The following is a 19,527-nucleotide window of genomic DNA, read 5'->3' as shown; positions in this document are numbered from 1 at the left end:
CATGCCATGGTTTATACACAAACATGATTTGCCCGATTGTGGCAGTCCGGGCCTAGAACAATTTTAATTAACGGGAAAATGGTCCTCAATACGCTGATTAGACCTCTTCAGGTACAACAAGATAAAAGCCTGATAATTTGGATGGAGTACTCTTCTTAAATGGTTACTCTATGCTCAGCAGCCAATGGCAGAGCCGGGCTCTCCCCCACCTGATCCAATGAGTAATTAAGAGAGGGCTTTTTCTTCCCCCTCTCCCCTCCCCCCTTAACTAAAGCTTAACAGGTTGGTGTATAATTTGGAGACTTTCAGGGGTGTCATGCTAGGAGCTTAGGCAAGAGCCAGCATCTTCTCTCCAGCTCCCCGGGCACCGTCCTCTCACAGGCGAGTGAGAGGAGGAGGTGGGAGCGGGCGAGGTAGGGAGCGTCTCCCAGCCAAACGCCTCTCTCTTTGAGAGGGGCCCGTGGCCATGAGTGAGCTGGGCACGCAGAAGACTGGCGATGGCACCGTTTCTCGCCTGCTCAACGTGGTGGAGAGTGAGCTCCAGGCGGGGAGGGAGAAAGGCGACCCCACGGAGAAGCAGCTTCGGATCGTCCTGGAGGACGCCCCTCTTTGGCAGAGGTTCAAGGAAGTCACTAATGAGATGATCGTGACCAAGAATGGCAGGTGACTTTCTCTGTGGCCCTGCCTGGGCCGGCTGGGCTTGGCGAGGGAGGCGAGACCCCGTAAATATGGAGGAGGCTGCCGTGGGGTCTGATTAAACACGCGAGAGCAGTCTCCCACGCTACTCTGGCCAACTTAATTTTCTCTGAGACCATCCGAGAGGCGGAGGGCGAGGCCACCTGCCTTGCATGCATTTTCAGTGGGGAAATTACTCTACAGGGGGGCATGTCCCGTGGCTTTGGGAAATGTGCTCACATGTCAGAAAATGATGGCAGGTTTTGACTGACGGTGTATCCTGGAGCAGACCTGAGCCCCAACTTTTTCAGATAAGGGGAAAGGCAGCTTTATTTGGAAGCTGGGTGGTTTTCCCTTAAATATAACAAACTTGCCAGAGATTTCTGACTAGTTGAAATTGGGAGCAAAAGGACAAATTTAATCTTTGCCTCTCAGGGCATCTGCTCTGGTGTGTGTTTGCGGTGCGTGTTCGGTTGAGGTTGTGCGTGTGTGTGCGTGTGTGCGTGAGAGAGAGACCGAGAGCCGCTGTGGTCCCAGGTAATGAAACTGACACGTACTGCCTGAGAAAGGGGAAGATTTCTTTTTTCTCATTGCAACAAATTAGGGATTAACTGAACCTGATCTCTGTTGGCATTTCTCAGATTCTATTAAATCTTGTTCGCTAAGGGGCTGGCCAGGTAATTTTAGAAGCTTTCACTTAGTAGAAAAGACACAAATATTTTGAAAGATAATTTCACTGCTCCCTGCTTGGCCAGACCAGCTCCCAACATTCAGCCGATACACACTCATCTTGTGGTTCACGTGGGAAGGTGTTTTCAGTGGGGTTGGCCTGGGCAGGACTAACAGTGACCCGAGAGAGAACGTCTGCTCTCCAGCAGAGAAGAGTCAGGACTCGGTGACCCTCTGGAAGGCGTTCACCTCGTGCAGAATGCCTCCACTCCTGAGGCCTCACTTTCCCATTTTTGAATAAAATGCCCAGAGTAGAAAGTGAACCATTCCTGTGGATCCGGGAGAACTGTGAACCAAGTGCGGTTACATGACATTGAGGTGCTTCGTATGTGACAGGTGTGCCAGAAACCAGGGTGTTGCTACACACTGTGATTATTATATTTCTGAACCGGCACCCTCCTTATTTCATACATAGGATGTATTTCTTTTAATATCTGTAGCTGTTCCTACTCTTGATCGGTAGCTACACATTGTTTTTGGTAGAAAGAGATATAAAACATGTTTATTTGTTTTTTAATCCTCACCTGAGGATATGTTTTTAGAAAGAGAAAGGGAGGAACCGAGGGAGGGAGAGAGGGAAAGAGAGAAACATCAACGTGAGAGAAGCATCGAGCCTGCAGCCCAGGCGTGTGCCCCGACTGGGAATCCAACCCTCAGCCTCTTGGTGCACTGATGACGCTCCAGCCAACTGAGCGCCCGGCCAGGGCTGGATTCGCTTTCTTTTCAGAGATGAGTGGTGGTACAGCTGTAAAAATTTTATGATATCTGATAATAGGGAGGAATTTCTGTTTATTATTCTTTGTACTTGGTAGTAGTTACACTAATACTTAACCTCACACTATCTCTTTGGCTGTTGGAGCAGTCATTTATAAACAAAATAAATACAATCACCAAGTAAAAATATATTTCATCTCTTTCCGTAAGGAATAAAAGTTTCTGATACCATTATAAAATTCAATTTAATAATATGTCACATCGACATGTGCTTTCTCTTGCCCTTTTTTACCTATAAAATTTTTCTCTCCATATTTAAAATTTAAAATTCTTCACAGGGTTGAAGTCATCTACTATTAACTATTCCTTGTGGTCACCTTGGTTTTCTGATTCTCTGTGGAGGTGGAGGCCCTGCTGCTGTTTTCTCTCCTCCAGTGAACTGGATCTTTCCTTAGATGCACTTTAGGTTTCTGCCCCTTGGGCCACGGTTTTGCCGGGAGGGAGATGCCCCCTCCCTTCTCCAGGTGACGATGGAGGACGCGTCTCCAGGAGATGACGCGGCTGGTTAATGAGCGAGCTTGGTCTGCAATGGCTCAGTCTCAGTTCATGACTGAATTGTTGGCAACGCGTTACTGTGCCTGCTTTAGACACACCTTTCTTATTTCATCGTCTCTTTTACTACCTTCTTCTGTGTCCCGATTTCCTCCTAACCACCTACTTTAGCGTCTCCTTTTTACCCATTTCCTCGGACTATAGCCCCGCTGTATCCCCTCCAAATACCCCCTCCCTGTCTTCCAAGCCACCTCCTGAGCCCCGGGGTGGTGGACTTGCAGCCCTTCCCTGTGGAGAATATTCCTGGCATTTCACACCCAGCCTGGGCCTTTGACCCCTGTAGGCAGTGGACCTGCTGACTTTTCTAAAAGCCGCAGTCCGTTCGTCAGCCCCTGTGCACTTGGCGTCACTGTCCTGAGTAGTAAGAGCAGGCCTGGAAATAGCACAGGCCAGCCGACCAGAGAAGGAAAAGGCTCGTTTGCCAGTGGAGAGCTGTTTCTACTCATAAATTGTAGGCTTACCCCGATATTGATCAGAAATAGTAAAGAGAGAGGACTTTCTCCCCAAAACACTGAATTATCCCCGGAACCTGGGATCCTGCTGCCCTCCCTCCCCGCCTTGCTTCCTGCCTTCTTTTTATTGAAAACTTTTAGTGATTCGTCATCAGTCTTTCAGAGATAACATGACAATTACACTACCTCCCAGGGCTCATGTGAATCATCGCTGGCTTTCAGCATTTCCCCTGCATCCCTTAAGCTCGGAACTTCTATTTTGGGGTGCAGAAAAGACTTACTTCAGGCTGCAGAGGCAAAGAAATGAAATCCCTGGTTCCTCTTGTGTTCATGACTGTAACATCCTTAGGGGAAAACGCTACATTTCATGTGTATTTCCATCAAACTAAATAATTCTGACTTAATTCTGACTAAAGTTGCCTTGGGGCAGGTACGTCCATTTGCTATCATAAAGTAAGTATTGGGGTACCTACTTTGAACTTGCCAGTGATCGTGACAGGCTGTCAGTGCAGTGAGCCCAGTGCAAGAGTGGAGAAAATTCAGGTTGCACACCAGGCAGATAAACGTCCAAGTGTCCATACCCCACAGACATTCTCCTCTCAAGTTAACCATTGGGATGTATGAGGAGCACATGTATTGGTGTAGTCTGCCCTAGTGCTTGGGTGCACACACACACACACACACACACACACACACATACATGCATATGCTCACACACGCACACACACACATGCACACTCACACGCTCACACTCACACTCCCAGAGCTCTGATGACTGTTCTACAGACATCATAGTTCTGTGGGTAGATGGAGGAAGGTGTTTAGGAGCGACACCTCCTGAATCTTGCCTTTACCCACCTCTGCTGCTCCCCCACCCACAACATCTGCCTTATCTCTGCCCCTTCCTTCCAGCAAACCTTACTCCTCACAGCATCCTTTGGCCCTGCTGCCTCCAAGGTCCCCTGTTAGGGAAATAAAATGAAAACCTTACAGCAAAGCAACAGAGGAACCAGCCGCGGTTCCTCAAACGTGGTTTGGGGAGGACTTACTCACCTGCCCCACCGCCTCTCCCTCTCCTTCTCCATCTTCCCCTCTCTCTTACTTGCGACTGACTGATCTACATATTTCTCAGCTCCCCAAAGATTCTTGGGTATCTCTGTGGTTAGTTGCACTTTGGAAAGAAAAGCGGAGGGCGGGGATCAACTTGATGAGCAGAGCAATTCATCCTAGAAAACAAGCCGGTCACGGGCGCTGCCTGCAGGTGAGCACGTCATGTGTCCTGGCCCTCCTGAGGCCGGGGGAGACTTTTGGCAAGTTGGCTGACCTACATTGACTCCTCATTGGCATATGGAGATTAAAAATACATAGCATCCCTTTGTCCATTTGTTCGTTGATAAAAAAATAATTATCAAATTGTTGGCAAATGAAGGACTAATGAGAATAAAGCAATAAGCCATTTCACAACCACTCAGATGTGTCCTTCTAAGTGCCAGGACACTGTGGCTGCTTTACTTTTTTTGTTAATAGCTTTATCGTGATGGTTCCCATTCCTTACAATTCACCTATTTAAAGTGCACAAGTCAATGGCTTTTGGTATTTTCAAAGAACTGTGCAAATGGTCCCATAAGTAATTTTAGAAGGTTTTCGTTGTCCTCGAAGAAGCCCTGCGTCTTTCGCCATCTCCCCGTCGTGCCCTCCCCGGGCCCCGCAATCTCTCATCCATTTCCTCTCCCCGTAGGTTTGCCCACTTGGGCACTGCATGCTCATGGGGTCATACAGTGTGTGGCCCTTTGCGTCTGGCTTCTTTCACGTGGCACCATGCCCTCCAGGTTCCTCCGTGTTGTGGCATCTTTCCTGCCACCTGATACTCCGTGGTCACGTCCCCCATGCCCGTCCGTGCACAGCTGGCGGGCGTGCGTGTTGCCTGCCCTGTATGAATGACCCGCTGTGAGCACTTGTGCTTTTGTGTGGATGCGTGTTTTTCCTTCCCTTGCGTGTGCCCCCCGGAATGGAATTGCGGGGCCATGTGGCAGTTGGGCATTTAACTGGTTGAGCAGCTGCCAGGCTGTTTTCCTGAGTGGGGACCCTTTCCATTCCCACCTGCAGCATACGAGGGCTCCGCGTCTCCTCCACCCCAACGCTTGTCACTGTCCCTCCTGGGGAGTGGGAAACGGTGCTCACTGGTTTCGTTTCCCTGCTGGCCGGTGGCGCTGAGACTTCCCACGGGGTCGCAGTTTCCTTGGAACAGCAGGTAACACTCTGGACGGAGCGTGAAAAGCAAAGCCAGCGGCCGTCCCTGTGAGGCTCAGCGCGACACAGTCGAGAGGGGGAGGGCACTCGGTCCTGTTAGCAGCGGAAGTGAAAGCTGAATTTCTTCTTGATTTGCCTGAGCCATGCTGGCCTTTTCCTTCCTCAATAGTCTGGGCTTATTTGGGCCCAAGGCCCACTGCACTGCAATTCTTTTGCGTGCAGGTGTGTTGACATCACTCATTTCTGGCATTCCCACTTCTTATTTGGGTCTCAGCTTAAATGTTATCGCAAACCGCTAGGGTCCATCTAGAGTAACTCCTCCGCCTTTAATCTCCCTACTGACATCACCCACTTTAGTTCCTTCGTGGCCTCTGGCATTTTCGTGGCCTGACTTCTCCTCTCAAATGTGGGCTTCATGAACAAGACACATGGCCTGCGATGGTTTGCCACTGAATTCCCACCTACAGCGGTTCCTGGCATAGAGCAGGCCCTTCAAGCCGTTTGTTAAATGAGTAACTAAATCTCTAATAAGGTATTCAAATTTAGGGAGACATTTCGGGGACTTCCTCTCCCCTGTAGCCTGTCCATATTTACTTACTAGCAGAATCAGAAGGGAGAGAGAGAGAAGGCATAGTGAGTGAGGTAGGAGAAGGCAGGGAGGCTGGGCCAAGGGGAAAGCATCCTATCAATGTCTGGCAAGCTCAGGGAGCCCATGTGACTTGCACCCTGGAGCCTGGAACTGGATGCCTGAGTCCTCTAGATCCATCCCTGTCATCTGCCAGTCAGTTCCTTCCTTTCCCATGTGTAACGATACCCATTCTACCTTGTCTCAGAGCTGGGCACCACTGTACAAAGTAGGATATGCTTGGTGACCCTCCAGTCCTCACCTGTGCCCATTCCTGGCCTTTGGGCCCTTCTCGTAGTAGTGAGCCCACCCCAGTTTCCCTTTCATTCTCCCTCAGCCCATCAGAAGCACCAGTCCTTAGACTCCTGTGCATATCTCCTAAGTTATTGTCTAAAACACTGCGGATCCTCTAGACCAATCTCTGAGGTTTTAATGTTCCAATGGATTTTGGAAAAGCAGATTCCGGTTGAGTAGGTCTAGAGTGAGGTCTGAGGGTCTGCATTTCTGTAACTTCCAGCTACACTGATGTACTGGTTCATGGACCACTTTGAGCTGCAAATGTCTAGACTCTTGATGCTTACCTTCTGGATTTGGGGATGCAGATTTTCAAAGCAGTACTGACAAATAAGATAGCATCTGGGCAGTCAGGTAGCGTGGGGATGTGTCTGGAAACCAGGTCTTTAGAGGACATTTTGGAGCAACTTCCAATGTTTGGTGAAAGAACAATAAACCAAAGGGAGTCAGGAGCCAAGTGGTGAGGAGGCTGCTCCTGATATTCCTGAGAGCAGACTTGCTGTGTGACCTAGAGGGCGGAGGAAGGACCCGTGAAGGCAGATCAGCGTGTCTCCAGGTACATCCCCTGAGCTCAGACTCCCTCAAGGTGCTCATGCAAAGATGGCTTCACTGTCCTTTGAGTTCAGAGTGTGTACCATCCCGTGCCTCCTTCTCAAAGGTTTGTGGTGCGCATTAGTAGTGTAAAGCCTCTGAGAAGTCCCGCAGGAAAGGAACTGGTCTAACTTCGTATAACCAGGAGTTCCCCTCACTTACTTTACAGTGAAACTACATTTATCTACTAGTGCTCTTACTGTTAGACAGAGCTCTCTTGTGAGGCTGGGAAGGACGGCTTTGTGGTGTGAGTGTGAGAATCCCACTTGTGCCAGGAGAAGACTTGGAAAAGCTCTCTGTGTGAACATTCACCTTGGGCTTCAGGTTCCTCTGTCAAATGGCTAGATCAGTGGTTTTCAGACTTTTACACTCAGCACAACAGTTTAGAGTAAAACCCCAAGATGAATGCATTTGTGGAAAGAGGCTCTTTTGGGACTGGGACTGCCGGCTTGGCGGGTCCTCTAGACCAAACTCTGAGGTTTTAATGTTCCAATGGATTTTGGAAAAGCAGATTCTGATTGAGTACGTCTAGAGTGAGGCCTGAGGGCCTGCATTTCTGTAAACTTCTAGCTACACTGATGTATTTGGCCTCTCCCCAGGCATTCTCCGTGGGAAATCTTGGCATATTCTGATGGCTGGAAAAGCAGGGCGGTGTCCCTAACACTCTAACTTCCCTCCTGTGGCTCAATTTCTGCATTTTCTTTTAGACGGATGTTCCCTGTTCTAAAGATTAGTGTCACAGGGCTGGACCCCAATGCCATGTACTCCCTCCTGCTGGACTTTGTCCCCACGGACAGTCACCGCTGGAAGTACGTCAACGGGGAATGGGTGCCCGCGGGCAAGCCAGAGGTCTCCAGCCACAGCTGCGTCTACATCCACCCGGACTCGCCCAACTTCGGGGCCCACTGGATGAAAGCGCCCATCTCCTTCAGCAAAGTCAAGCTCACCAACAAGCTCAATGGAGGTGGGCAGGTAGGTCTCCGGTGGCCTGGCTAAGGCCCCGCAAACCAATCAAGAAAAAACCAGGGTGCATTTAGTCAATTAGAGAGGTCCCCACTGGCCTCTTCTCCCACAGAAGCCAATTACTCCCCGGAGTCCGAATGTAAACAGGAATAAACAGCTCTTAATTGGTGCTTTCAGTTTTTAATGGACTTCCTGCTGTGAAGAGAGCCGACTTAACCAGGGCCCTCTCCCGTTCGCCTCGCTGAGCTGGGAGGGAGAGGCTGGCGGTGCGTTTTGTTACTCGTTCGCCCTTTTTTGGTGAGAGTGGCGTGTTGGCAATGGACAGATGCCTTAATAGAGAGCTGTTCCTAATGAAATAATTGTACCTCCACTTGGGCATTAGGATAATTATCAGTAGAATATGGAATCAGCTTTGGGTTTGCAGAAAAAACCCAAACAAACCTCCACTAAGGAAGGGTTTACTCAGGCTCCTCAATCAGAGTAAACACGATCTGGGGGCTTTTCTCCTCTTTTGTTTTCTCCGGTGGGATTACAAATACTAGTGTTCTGTGTAGGGGTGTTGTTCACTTTATGAAAGGTAGAATTAGGGGGAATTAGAGGAAAAGGTCTGCCCCCCTACATTTCCCTGGGTCCCCCTGCCTGCAGCCTCTGCGCCCCTTCTGACCTCCCAATGCTCACCAGCTGAGGGGCAGGCGTTCATGTCAGGAGGGGGAGGGAACCCACCCAAGTCTTTGCAGTTTCCAGAAGGTTCCAGTTCTTTATTAAAACAGGAAATTGGAAAGTAAACTGTTATCGCCTCCCAGATTCCAGCGCATCTTTCAGTGGAGGCACAGAGTGGGTTTTCCGTGACCAGCGGATGTCAGACGCAGTCATTTCTCTTTGGGCAGCTCCTGTGGAATGCAGCCAAGGTCCATGTTCTAAAATGCTGATTCCTCCTGTGAAGGAAACCAGTATGTCTAGTAGGTCAAAACCCACGTCATTGTGCTGAAAATAGGGAGAGAAAAATAAGGGAGTCAGAATTTCTGGCAGAAAACTGAATATTCTTTAGAAAACTCCCTGGAAACCCACCCCCATCATTGCTCATAGAGGTGTGGTGCTGTCTCAGGTGACCGAGGATTCCCAGTGTGTGGCCCTAACTGGGTGGCGCTGAGCTTGGGACAACCACAAGGGCCAGCTGGTCCATTACCTGTGAGAGCCTGGGCTTTGCATGGCTGGTCTTCCTCTTCTTGCATCTCAACAGATAATGCTGAATTCTCTGCATAAATACGAGCCCCAGGTTCACATAGTGCGCGTGGGAGGTGCCCATCGGATGGTCATGAACTGTTCCTTCCCCGAAACCCAGTTCATAGCTGTGACTGCCTATCAGAATGAGGAGGTAAGGGGGGGGGTGCGTGCGTGTCACCTGGAAGAGCGTGGGGGGACGAGGAGGGGGTGCTTTTATTGCCACGACCCAGCTGGGGTGACAGGTAGGTTTTTCAGGATTCACATACACTCGGCAGAGGTAAAGTTAAACAGTGGGACGGCCACTGGCCGCTCCCTCTTGCCCGTTTGCCGAAGGCCCGCAGGCACTCCCTGTCCCGCTGCCAGTGGGCGGGTCTTGCTGGGTGGTAAACCCGACAGAGCCAGGGCTGTTTCCAGGACTGTGCCCTCAGCCTGCACAAAGCTGCTGTCTCCGCTGCTCTAGCATCGAGTCTGTGGTCACTGAGCCAGGTCTACCCCTCCTTCAGGTTGTGTCGCGCTAGCTGTCCCGCTGGTTGGTTTTTCTGAGCACACTCGGGTCTTTTATTGCCTGGGCTTGAGCCCACTCCCTGGGTTAGAGCCAAGTTGCCAGAAACTGGCCTCTAAATGGCTCTGGGCAGGATGTTTGGGTCCATCCTGTACTTTGGGGGGATCTTAGGCCTGCTGGTCATCAGAAGCACCTGTGGAAGCTTGGATTCTTTCTGCTTAAACTTAAAACAAATTTTAACTAGAGATGGGCATATAGATTTCTGTATGTAAGACTGTGTGGAGGACACCCACGAAGCTGGCACCTGTAGGGCCCCTGGAGAGTGAGGTCAAGGGCAGGGGGGAGGATACACCTTTACCCTTTGCCTTTCATTCCCACTGCATACTTCTGTACTGTTCACTGTGTGGGCTTTTAAAAAGTCACCACAGATCCCCCTGAACATGAAGCCAGGAAGGACGCGGGGCGTGAGCACGCGGCTCGGCAGCCTGCTCCCTCTCTCCTGGGCTGCCTGCCGCTCCCGAGCCGCCGGGAAGAGAGCAGCTCAGCACGGCTCAGGCCTTTGCTGACACAAGCGTTCATTTCAGTATTCACTTACTCAGCAGGTATTCGGTGAGTGTTGCTACCTGCTGGATGCTCTACGTGTTGGGGAGACTGCACTGAATAAAACTTTGCTTGTGTGCTGTGTCCTCAGTGGGGAGAGTGGAAGCCCCAGTATATAGACCCAACATACGTGTCCTATGCCTGAGGCGCGATGCGTGGAAGTCAGGTGGCCCTGGAGCAAATGGAGAGGGCTGAGGCCGTGGCGCCAGGGCAGCCGTGGGTGGGAGTGAGTCTGAGTGCGTAGGCCCTGGTTTAACAATAGGGGGGCGAGGCCGGACCACTCTCTTGGCGCGGCGGGATCTCACTGCCTCGCTTGCCACGGTGTCCCCAGGGACTAGAAGCCTAACTGACGTGCGGCAGGTGCTCCATAACTGCAAAAAGAACAAAGAACGACTGAACCAAAGAAAGGAGGCTGGGGTGGCACGCGAGGTGCTCTGCTCCTTTCCAGGGCTTGGCTTTCTTGGTTCAGGTGCACCGCCTTTGCCATTTTCATGATGGGCCACAATAAAACGTTCTTTGCCAGAGACAGTGCGGTCGACAGCGGTTTTGTGCAGAAATAAGCAAAGAAACGTGGAGGAGGGAGAAAAAGACGGGGCGGGGGCGGTTCTGGTTTTACAGAAATTCTCAGGTGAAGACAAAGCGTTGTGTCTGCTCCTGCCTGTCCTGCTTTCACTAACACTTCTCATCTTTATGAACATAAGATAACAGCTCTCAAAATCAAGTACAACCCCTTTGCCAAAGCCTTCCTGGATGCCAAGGAAAGGTGAGTAGAGACATTTCAGTAAATCCCGATTTCTTGATGCCTTGATTTCTGCAAATGTGAAATTTATGATTGTCCAGAAAGGAGCTAGACAAGTAGCACTTGCATTACCATTGATAGAAATATGTTTTTTTAATATTCAACTGAATACTTAACAAAATCAACAAAATTCAACCAACTCATAATTATCTGTCCCTTATAATAGGGGTCAGGAGAACCTTTAACTTGCAATGTTTCGTCAGCTGTTTTGCTGCAGACTCTTGAAACTGGCACAACCACATTTTAAAAAAATTAAGTGATTTAGATTTTATATGTTTCACTTTGCCCTCCCCAAGTCTCTCCGAGTACTGTGGTTTCAGTGAGTTGGATTTAAAGAAAATGACATTTAGCCTAGGGAAGGTGAATCATTCATGTGCGTAGTTCAAAGGTGAGAGGTTTGTATCTCTCAGGCCTGAGAGAAAGTTAGACTCCGAGTGTAAATGATAATTCTACCACGTTGGGCCAGTGACTTCAATCCCTGTATCTTTCCTTTCCATTCTAGGAAAAAAATGAAAAATTAATGCTAGTTATTAATTAATGAGCATAACCAATTTATGCTCATTTCTTTCAGTTATAAATGAAAATTAATGATAGTTATGACCTCTATCGACAAACCCTGGAGCATTGATATGATTTCCGGTGGAAGTGGTCAGGTTTTAAAGCCTGAGTGTCAAGTCTTTTTCGATACTTCCTATAACTATCTAATGTTCCCTTTTCATTGTAAAGGCTCTGGGTTAATGGACAGCTGTTTATAATGATGCCACAGGGGATCTGACCTGTCAATATCTGGCTTAATTTCGATGGTGTAGGAGACATACTTAGAACTTTTTCGGAGAAGTAAAGGCCTAAAGAAAACCTGATGTGTGAGCTGACAGAGCCCGGGTTCTGAAAGGCAGTAGAATGGTACAATCAGAAGAATTTAGGACTTGGAGTAAGGGGTCCTGACTTTGAGCCTGAGCTTCACCACTTCCTGGCTGTTGAGCTGGCCTACGTCAGCTCACGTGCTTGAGATCCACTTTTTAAATCTTATTTCCCTCGCAGGATCGTTGGAGGGTCTGGCCTATCACAGCTGTGGTTGTGCCTTGAAGTCCTCCGCAAATCTCAGCTGTCGTTAGTGCTTGAATTTTGTCAGGCAGGACCCATGGCCTGCCTGTCAGTAAGACCAAACTAAGTAGACAGAGTTATAAATATGGCAAATTGGAGTAAGCCTAGAGTTGCAATTCGGTGAGCAATGGCCAGGTGGATAAAGTGCCCTGGAGGAATGGGAGTGGGGGAAAGATAGTAGCTTTGAGAAAAAAGAGTGCTTGATTTTCAAGAACAGCATGCTCTCCAGAGACGTTAGGGCAGACTTTGTGCTGACTTGTGTGGTCAGCTGGACAGCCATGGTGCATTTCGTCCCTCTTTCAGGAGCCACCTAAAAGATGTTCCAGAAGCGATCTCCGAGAGCCAGCACGTGGCTTATTCGCACTGTGAGTCAGGTGAACTCTGGGTGGGAGGAACCTGGGGCGACACTAGGGGCCAACTCCCACCACATCAGACTCCACCTGTTGTGACTGCCCCAGGCCTGTTCCAAATCTCCCATCAAGACCCAGTGGGTATTTCTTCTGCTCAAGACAAGTCCATGGCCTTGCAAGTGTTCCCAGCGATAGAGACAGAGACAGGGATAGGTAGAGACAGAGACAGAGATACAGAGATAGAGCGGGACAGAGAGTGAAGACAGAGACAGAGATAGAGACAGACAGAGACAGGTAGAGATGGCGATAGAGACAGAGATACAGACAGAGACAGAGATAGAGACATTGTTAGTGTATAGAAATGAAACTGATTTTGTGTGTTGATTTTGTGTCTTGCAACTTTGCTGAATTTGTTTATTAGTTCTAACATTTGTGTGTGCGTGTGTGAGATCTTCAGGGTTTTTCCTATGTAAGATCATGTCATCTGTGGACAGAGATAATTTTATTTCTTCCTTTCCAATTTGGGTGCCTTTTCTTTTTCCTTATTTTTTATCGTTTTGATTTTGCCCAGTGGCTTCCGGTACTGTGCTGAATAGAATGTCAGGAACAGGTGTCCTTGCCTTTTCCTGATCTCTTCAGTTTTTGACTGTTGAGTTTGTTGCTAGCTGTGGACTTGTCATATGTGGCCTGAATTATGTTGAGGCCATTTCCTTTCATTCCTAGTTTGTTGAATGTTTTTTGTATTTTTAATCATGAAAGTATGTTAAATTTTGTCAGATGCAATTTCTGTATTAATTGAGGCGATCATTCACAAACAAATTTCTGTGAAATACTTTGCAGCCTTCCAAAATATTCTGCAAGATTCCTGCTGCCAAGGTGTGCTGGCCGGGCCCCTGTCTCTCCGCTTTCAGGATCCTCCTTGGGGGGGATGAGGGGGGCAGTGAGAGCCTCCCCGCTGAGCAGAAATAGAGAGGCCTCCACCCCTCTGTGCAACCAGGATAAACAGTCCTGGTGGCTGCAGGTCTGTGAGCTGCGTGTGCGGCTAACACCTCCTTCTTAGACCGACTTAATTTCATTCAGTGAAGTCAGAAGCAACTTAAGCTTTGAATTTCTATTAACTCATACATTCCAATAGCCTTTAATATCGCTATGACTCCAGCGTTGCAAACTTGGCGAGGACCTGCCATCCATCTCCAGAGAAGCCGACGTAGCTGCGAACGTGGAAGGGTGGCAGGAGGTGGGGGTGAAGGGGAGTGGCAGGGTGGTGGCATCTATGTCCCACGGCAGACACACAGCAACAGCTATGCAAAGTGGCCGGGGGCCTGGCTTTGGTGTCAGTCTCTGTGTCTTCCTCTCGTCTGTTCTAGTGGGAGGCTGGATCTTTTCCAACCCGGACGGCGTGTGCACAGCAGGAAACGCCAGTTACCAGTACGCGGCTCCTTTGCCCCTGTCTGCCCCCCACACCCACCACGGCTGTGAGCGCTACCCCAGCCTCCGGGGACACCGGCAGGCTCCCTACCCTCCTGCACGCGTGCACAGGAACCACTCTCCTGCAGGTGGGTGCCCTGCCCATTAAATCCGTGGGGGCCTGGGTGCGGGTGGGGAGGGTGGAGGAGAGAAGTGGATACGCAGTAAAAAGAAGTGTCCGAAGATGGAACCCCTTTCGTCAAACATGTAGGATCGTTGTATGTTATTATTTTAAAGTTTTCTTTGAAATACTGTTTATTAGATATGACATTTCTAGCATTTTGTCATTTTTTCACAAGACACTGAGTCTCCTACTTCCTAATGTGTGTGATTGCTCAGGGCACCAATGTCCTGAGCAGTTCCAGGCTCGTCTCTGAAGGCCAGGCCAGGGGCTGGGGTCTGAGACCCTCAGCTCGTCGCCTTCACGGGCTCTTCTCTACAGGTGTGTGCATGCTCAGCCCCAGGAGCACCAGGCCTGAGCTGAAGTGCTCATCAGGATGGTCTCTGGGGAGCTGGGTTGCTCTGTACCCAGGCTTGGGTTTGATTAGTCGAAGGCACGAGGAGCCATCCTTGATAGTTTGTGCACTCTGATTATTTTTATGTTGACGCTGTTGTGAGCTTTATCCTCACTGACAGCCGCCTCATCTGCCCTGACCTGTGTCAGCCCCTTGCCTGGTTATTTGTATGAGGGAGGGAGCAATGGAACCAAGGGTGGATTTCTCATGCAGTTATTCATGCAACAAATATTTACTGGGGGCTGACGATGTCCAGGTTCTGCCCATGAACAAAATAGGCAAGGACTCGACCCTCGTGGAGATTCTATTCTCAGGTGGGGAGATCGACATGAAATAAAACAAAGAAGTAAAGTCCCTGGCATGGGAGATGGTGGAGGGTGTTAAGACTTCAGTGCCAGGCACACCTGAGCTCTGTATCTACAGAGGGCTTTCCTGGTCACCAGTACCTGTCCCTGTGCTCCTTTGCCTGCCTCCTGGCAACCTTGACAGCTGCTACCAGGAAGGGAGGCGTGGAGCTTAATGTCTCAGACACTGAGCAGTGTTCTCACTCTGCTTCCCGGTTCTCTCCATGGTCAGCACACAAAACACGCCCTCTGAGCATGTCACCAGGCCTCGTCTAGGCGATGGAAGGCCACTGAGGTTTAGTGTGTTCCCTGGAGGAGCTCAGGGCCACACGAATCTGTGTGTCACTGATCCTCATACAATGTAGTGGCAGCTCTAATGTGGCCCTGGCCTTGCAGCGTCCCCCGGGAACGTCTTAGAAAGATGGGCTCTCAGGCTCTCCTTCTGAAAGAGGCTGCCTTGTAACAAGATCCCCAGGTGATTCCCATGCACAGGAGAGTTGAGAAACATTGTGTAAAACACACAAGCCAAGGTGCCATGGGGATCAAGGAAAAAGGGCAGCTAGATCTGCCCCCAGGGGTTAACGCTGAAGATCTGAAGGCTGCATGCAGAAGGACAGGTGGAGGGTGGATGGCGGGACACAGGCAGAGGCAAGGGCCCTCCAGGTGACAGAGTGGTGGGAGCGAAGACCAGGAGGGTGAGAGAGCCTGCGCCCAGGGAACGGAGTAGAGGGAGGGGAGGTAGAAGGCGAGGGAGCCAGGCCAAGGAAGCTGTGAGTGCCAATCCTGGGAGGGAGACCGGCCAGCGTGACCGTCGGAAACCTCTCCCTCTCCTCTCCCCTCTGCCTCTCTCCGTTTTTCCTTCTTCCGCTCACACACTCACTATTTATGCGCATGGAGATTCAAGGACATGGAAGACACTGCTCTTGAGAGGTGTACGTCTGAGGCTGCTGAGTATAAGGTCCCAGACCTCAGACGGCTTGCCTGGGGCACTGGTGGCCCTTAGGCTTAGCTTGAGGGGCGATAACCTTCCTAAGTGTGGTGACTGAGGTAGACAGAGCCGTGTCTCAGGGGGTGGTGCCCCCCAGCTCTCTGAGCCTCCCCTGTAACGTGGAGCTGAGCTGCTGTGAGATTAAAATAAGATAGTCTGTGGTGTATGGCTGACGTTTTGAAGCCCGAGTTCCCCCCCTTTGCTGTTTCCCTCAGAAAGTACTAACAGCCGTGGGCACCGGTAGACAAGCCAGGGCTGTTTGGCCCCAGGATGATGTCACTGGTCGCCACGTTTGTAGGGTCTGCATGTTCCATCCACTGAGCTGTTGTTATTTCTCCAAAGTGAATTTGATAGAAAGCGCCGGCAATAACCTGCAAGTGTTCTCCGGAGCTGACAGCTGGACTTCCATTTCCTCGGCGCCGCACGCCAGCATCCTGTCTGTGCCCCACACCAGCGGCCCCATCAACCCGGGGCCCAGGTAAGGCGGGCGCAGCGGGTGCTCGCTGGCTGTGGGGCCCAGGGATTGTCTTCCAGGGGGCTGGGTCTCAGCTGTTGTCGGGACTCCCAGGCCCCTGGGCAGTGACGGTGAAGGTTAGCAACAGGGTGGACTGTTCACCCGGCAGGAAGGGGGTAGGAAAGCACCTGCTCAGTAGTTTATTTTTAAAGGTTAAAGATTTTATGGCCCGGGATCATTTGTCTCAAACCAGTCAGAAATACCATGAACTATGGTGATCACAGATAGATAATGGATATAGGGGAATCGAAGGGGAAAAGTAAATACACACTGAGAACTCAAGACCTTTCATTGCGCATATTCTGATAAGCCACCCGGCCTAGCGGGGGCACAGGCTATGGGTGCCTGGCTCTCGATGCAGGTGATGGGGCCGAGTGCAGCACGTAGGACCCCTTGTGGACTCTCACCAGAGACCCGCATTAGTTCTGATGTCCAGAAATCTCTGTGGGGGGTGAGGGCAAGGGCACCTGGAGTTGGACAGACGTGGGCTTGAGTTGCTTAGCTCCCTCTCTATTGACTCTGTGACCTTGGGCAGCTTTCTTAGCCTCACTGAGCTTCAGCTGGCCTATCTGTAATAATGTGAGCTCCTCTGCAGAGTTAGCGTGAGATCAAAATGAGAAAGTGCACTAAGTGCTTCGTAAGCAGCCAATTCTATCTCCGTGTCAGCTGTTATGCTCAACAGCGGTATGCAGAATTTAGAGAAGGTCCAAAAAGGGATTCAAAATTACAAGATGGGGTTGGGCAGATGTCAGAGGACTTGTGATCTTGCAAGTCAAGAACAACTTAGAAGAACGCAGGGCCTCGCTTTATAGCAGGGCTTCTCATGCTCCAAATGCATCAGAATTGCCCGGGATGTTGTTAAAATGCACATTTGGGGCCCGAGACCCTGCATTTGCCACGAGCTTCCAGGTGTTGCCAATGTTGCTGTAAATTGTGTTCTCAATGTTGCTGTGGCCACGGGGTCCAGTGCCAGGCTGTCCGATGCAGCCGCCACCAGCTGCCTGCGCCCATTGAACCTAGTCCCAGTTGAGACGCACAGCAAGTGTGGTGCACACGGAACATGGAAGACAGACGAATGCGAAGCGAAGAATAAAAGCCTCAATGATTTCTTTACACTGAATGCAGAATAAGAAATACTATTTTAAGTATTTTCAGTTATATAAAATACTATTAACAGTAAGATCTTTTTCTTTCCTTTTTAAAAGTGCGGCCCCTGGGAAGCTGAGCCTGGTGTGTGTGGCTCACATTGTGTTTCCAGCAGACAGGGCTTGGCTGGGGGCCTCAGGGAAACACTGACTTGGGCTGTGGCAGGAAGCGAGGCAGAATGTCCTCGAAGATATTAAGCCACCATGTGCCAAGTTCCGCACTAGATACTTCCTGGAGGTCGGTTATAGAGCTCCACGGGCTGGTGTGAAAATTTCCCCGCTGGTGAGGAAAACTAAAGCTGGGCAGCATTAAAACACCCGAAGGTCACACAAGAAGTCCTGTAACTCAGAGTCCAGGGACTTCTACCTGCTCAGGAGCTCCAGGAAGGGCTGATGGTGCAGAAGAAACGGGGGCCAGAATCCCGGCCGGCTGAGCTGGTGGAAAAAAAGTCCAGGCCTGGGCTTCTGCGGGTCTTATGTGGTCCAGTGACGTCGGACATGTGGCAGGGTGCAGAGTGCGAGGTGGCGCTGCCTCAGGGGTGCGCTTAACCCCTTCCTGCCTCTCTAAAGGCTGTGCTCGAGGAAAGCCAGTGTGTCAGGACCGCCGCTGGGTGATGAGTCTGTTACCAGGCAGCCTCGTCTCAGGCGATGCAGAGACTCCCCGACGTCCGAGCGCAGTGCTCACTAGAGGCCCGAAGCAGTGGGGTCGTCCTGCCGGCTCCCACCTGGCCCTACGTTCGCGTGCCCAAGTGGCCCCGCGTGACCGTCAGCGGGAGGCTTTGAAACGCCCTGGCGCCCGGGCTGCGTGCCAGGCTCGGCAAACCAGCGTCTCGGGGCAGGGCCCGGCAGCAGTCTCAAACCTCACCAGGTGTCGCGGTGTGCAGCCCCCTGAGGGCACTGCTACAGAATAAGAGGGGGCCAGCGGGGGTCCCGGGCCTGGCCTTCGCGCCGGCGCCTGAGCGGACCCGGGGACCGGGCGTAGAATTCAGTGCGCCAGCGTCCCATTCTCCCCTCCTTGAATCCTCCCGGCGGTGTCTGCAGGGCTGTGTAATTAGCGTCCCGGTGTTGAAGAGGGGAAACTGAGGCTCAGAGATATTGAATAGCCTGACCAAGGTCACAGGGTTAATAGTGGCGGGGGTGGGATTCTGTCCCAGGCTTTCTGACCCAGGGTGTCCTGGCTATTTCACCACATCTCTCCAGGCCGGGGAGACACCTTGCTCACAGATCAGACTGTCCCAGCTTCCCCTTCCCCGCTTCCTGCGCCCAGGCTATGAGAGGGGAGGCCCAGAGGCGCGAGTGGCTGTGTCTGAAAGTGAACAGCTTGCTAGCGGCAGGGCCAGCCTCAGGGTCAGGTCTCAGGACACCCAACCATACGTCTTGTGCTTCCCTTGGCGTCTCTGCAGAATCAGGGCCAGCCTGTGTCAGAGCCGGAAACAACCCCGCGGCCAGCTGCCCCCCGACCCCCGAGGCCCGCTCAGGACCGTGCGTCCGCAGGGGAAGTCGCCTCGGGCGCCATCAAGCCCCGCCCTCCTGTCTCTTTCTGTGTTGCAGCCCCTACCCGTGCCTGTGGACCATCAGCAACGGCGGGGGGGCCCCTGCCGGGCCTGGCCCAGAGGTGCACGCCGGGTCCCCAGGAGCGTTTCTCCTGGGTAACCCAGCTGTGACCTCGCCCCTCTCCACCCAGACGTCCACTTCAGTGGGTGTGGAGGTCCTGGGGGAGCCCTCGCTGACCAGCATCGCCGTGTCCACCTGGACAGCGGTGGCCTCGAATCCATTCGCGGGCTGGGGTGGCTCGGGTGGGGGTGGGTGCCACTCTCCCTCCTCGCTGGACAGCTAGGCAGGGTCGGAGGGCAGGTGTTCGCAGAACCTCTGTGTGTCCAGCACTTGGAAACCCCGACCCGGCGGGTGGGGCTGCAGGGCGTGCGCAGTGGGTTCTTCCAGAGGCCGACAGGCAGACTGGTCAGTGTGGGTGATGCTAATTAGCTAATTATGAGCTTGCACCTTTCTCCCGTTTTCTCTCTGCATTCTCATCTCTCCGCAGCGGATCTGTTGTGCTCAGGCAGCCACAGT

General features: G+C 51.4%; 1 protein-coding gene across 2 annotated transcripts in view; it reads left to right on the top strand.

The window, feature by feature from the left end:
- The window catches only part of SFT2D2 (SFT2 domain containing 2), a 47,831-nt gene extending 28,537 nt beyond the window's left edge, over positions 1 to 19,294 (top strand). Inside the window, exons 1-8 of one of the 2 annotated variants that reach the window (XM_016202348.2) lie at positions 467 to 663; positions 7,650 to 7,914; positions 9,146 to 9,280; positions 10,933 to 10,994; positions 12,438 to 12,499; positions 13,852 to 14,040; positions 16,141 to 16,276; positions 19,009 to 19,294. In XM_016202348.2, coding sequence (XP_016057834.1) covers positions 467 to 663; positions 7,650 to 7,914; positions 9,146 to 9,280; positions 10,933 to 10,994; positions 12,438 to 12,499; positions 13,852 to 14,040; positions 16,141 to 16,276; positions 19,009 to 19,294 — 1,332 coding nt within the window. Of the gene's footprint in view, positions 1 to 466; positions 664 to 7,649; positions 7,915 to 9,145; positions 9,281 to 10,932; positions 10,995 to 12,437; positions 12,500 to 13,851; positions 14,041 to 16,140; positions 16,277 to 19,008 lie in introns of those variants that run through there. The other variant, XM_087828014.1, reaches the window with a different exon arrangement.
- The last annotated feature ends 233 nt before the right edge of the window (positions 19,295 to 19,527 follow it).

This window comes from Miniopterus natalensis, chromosome 19, assembly GCF_054644295.1.
Source record: "Miniopterus natalensis isolate mMinNat1 chromosome 19, mMinNat1.hap1, whole genome shotgun sequence".
Classification (NCBI taxonomy): Eukaryota; Metazoa; Chordata; class Mammalia; order Chiroptera; family Miniopteridae; genus Miniopterus; species Miniopterus natalensis.
This window is presented reverse-complemented; position numbering and strand designations above follow the sequence as displayed.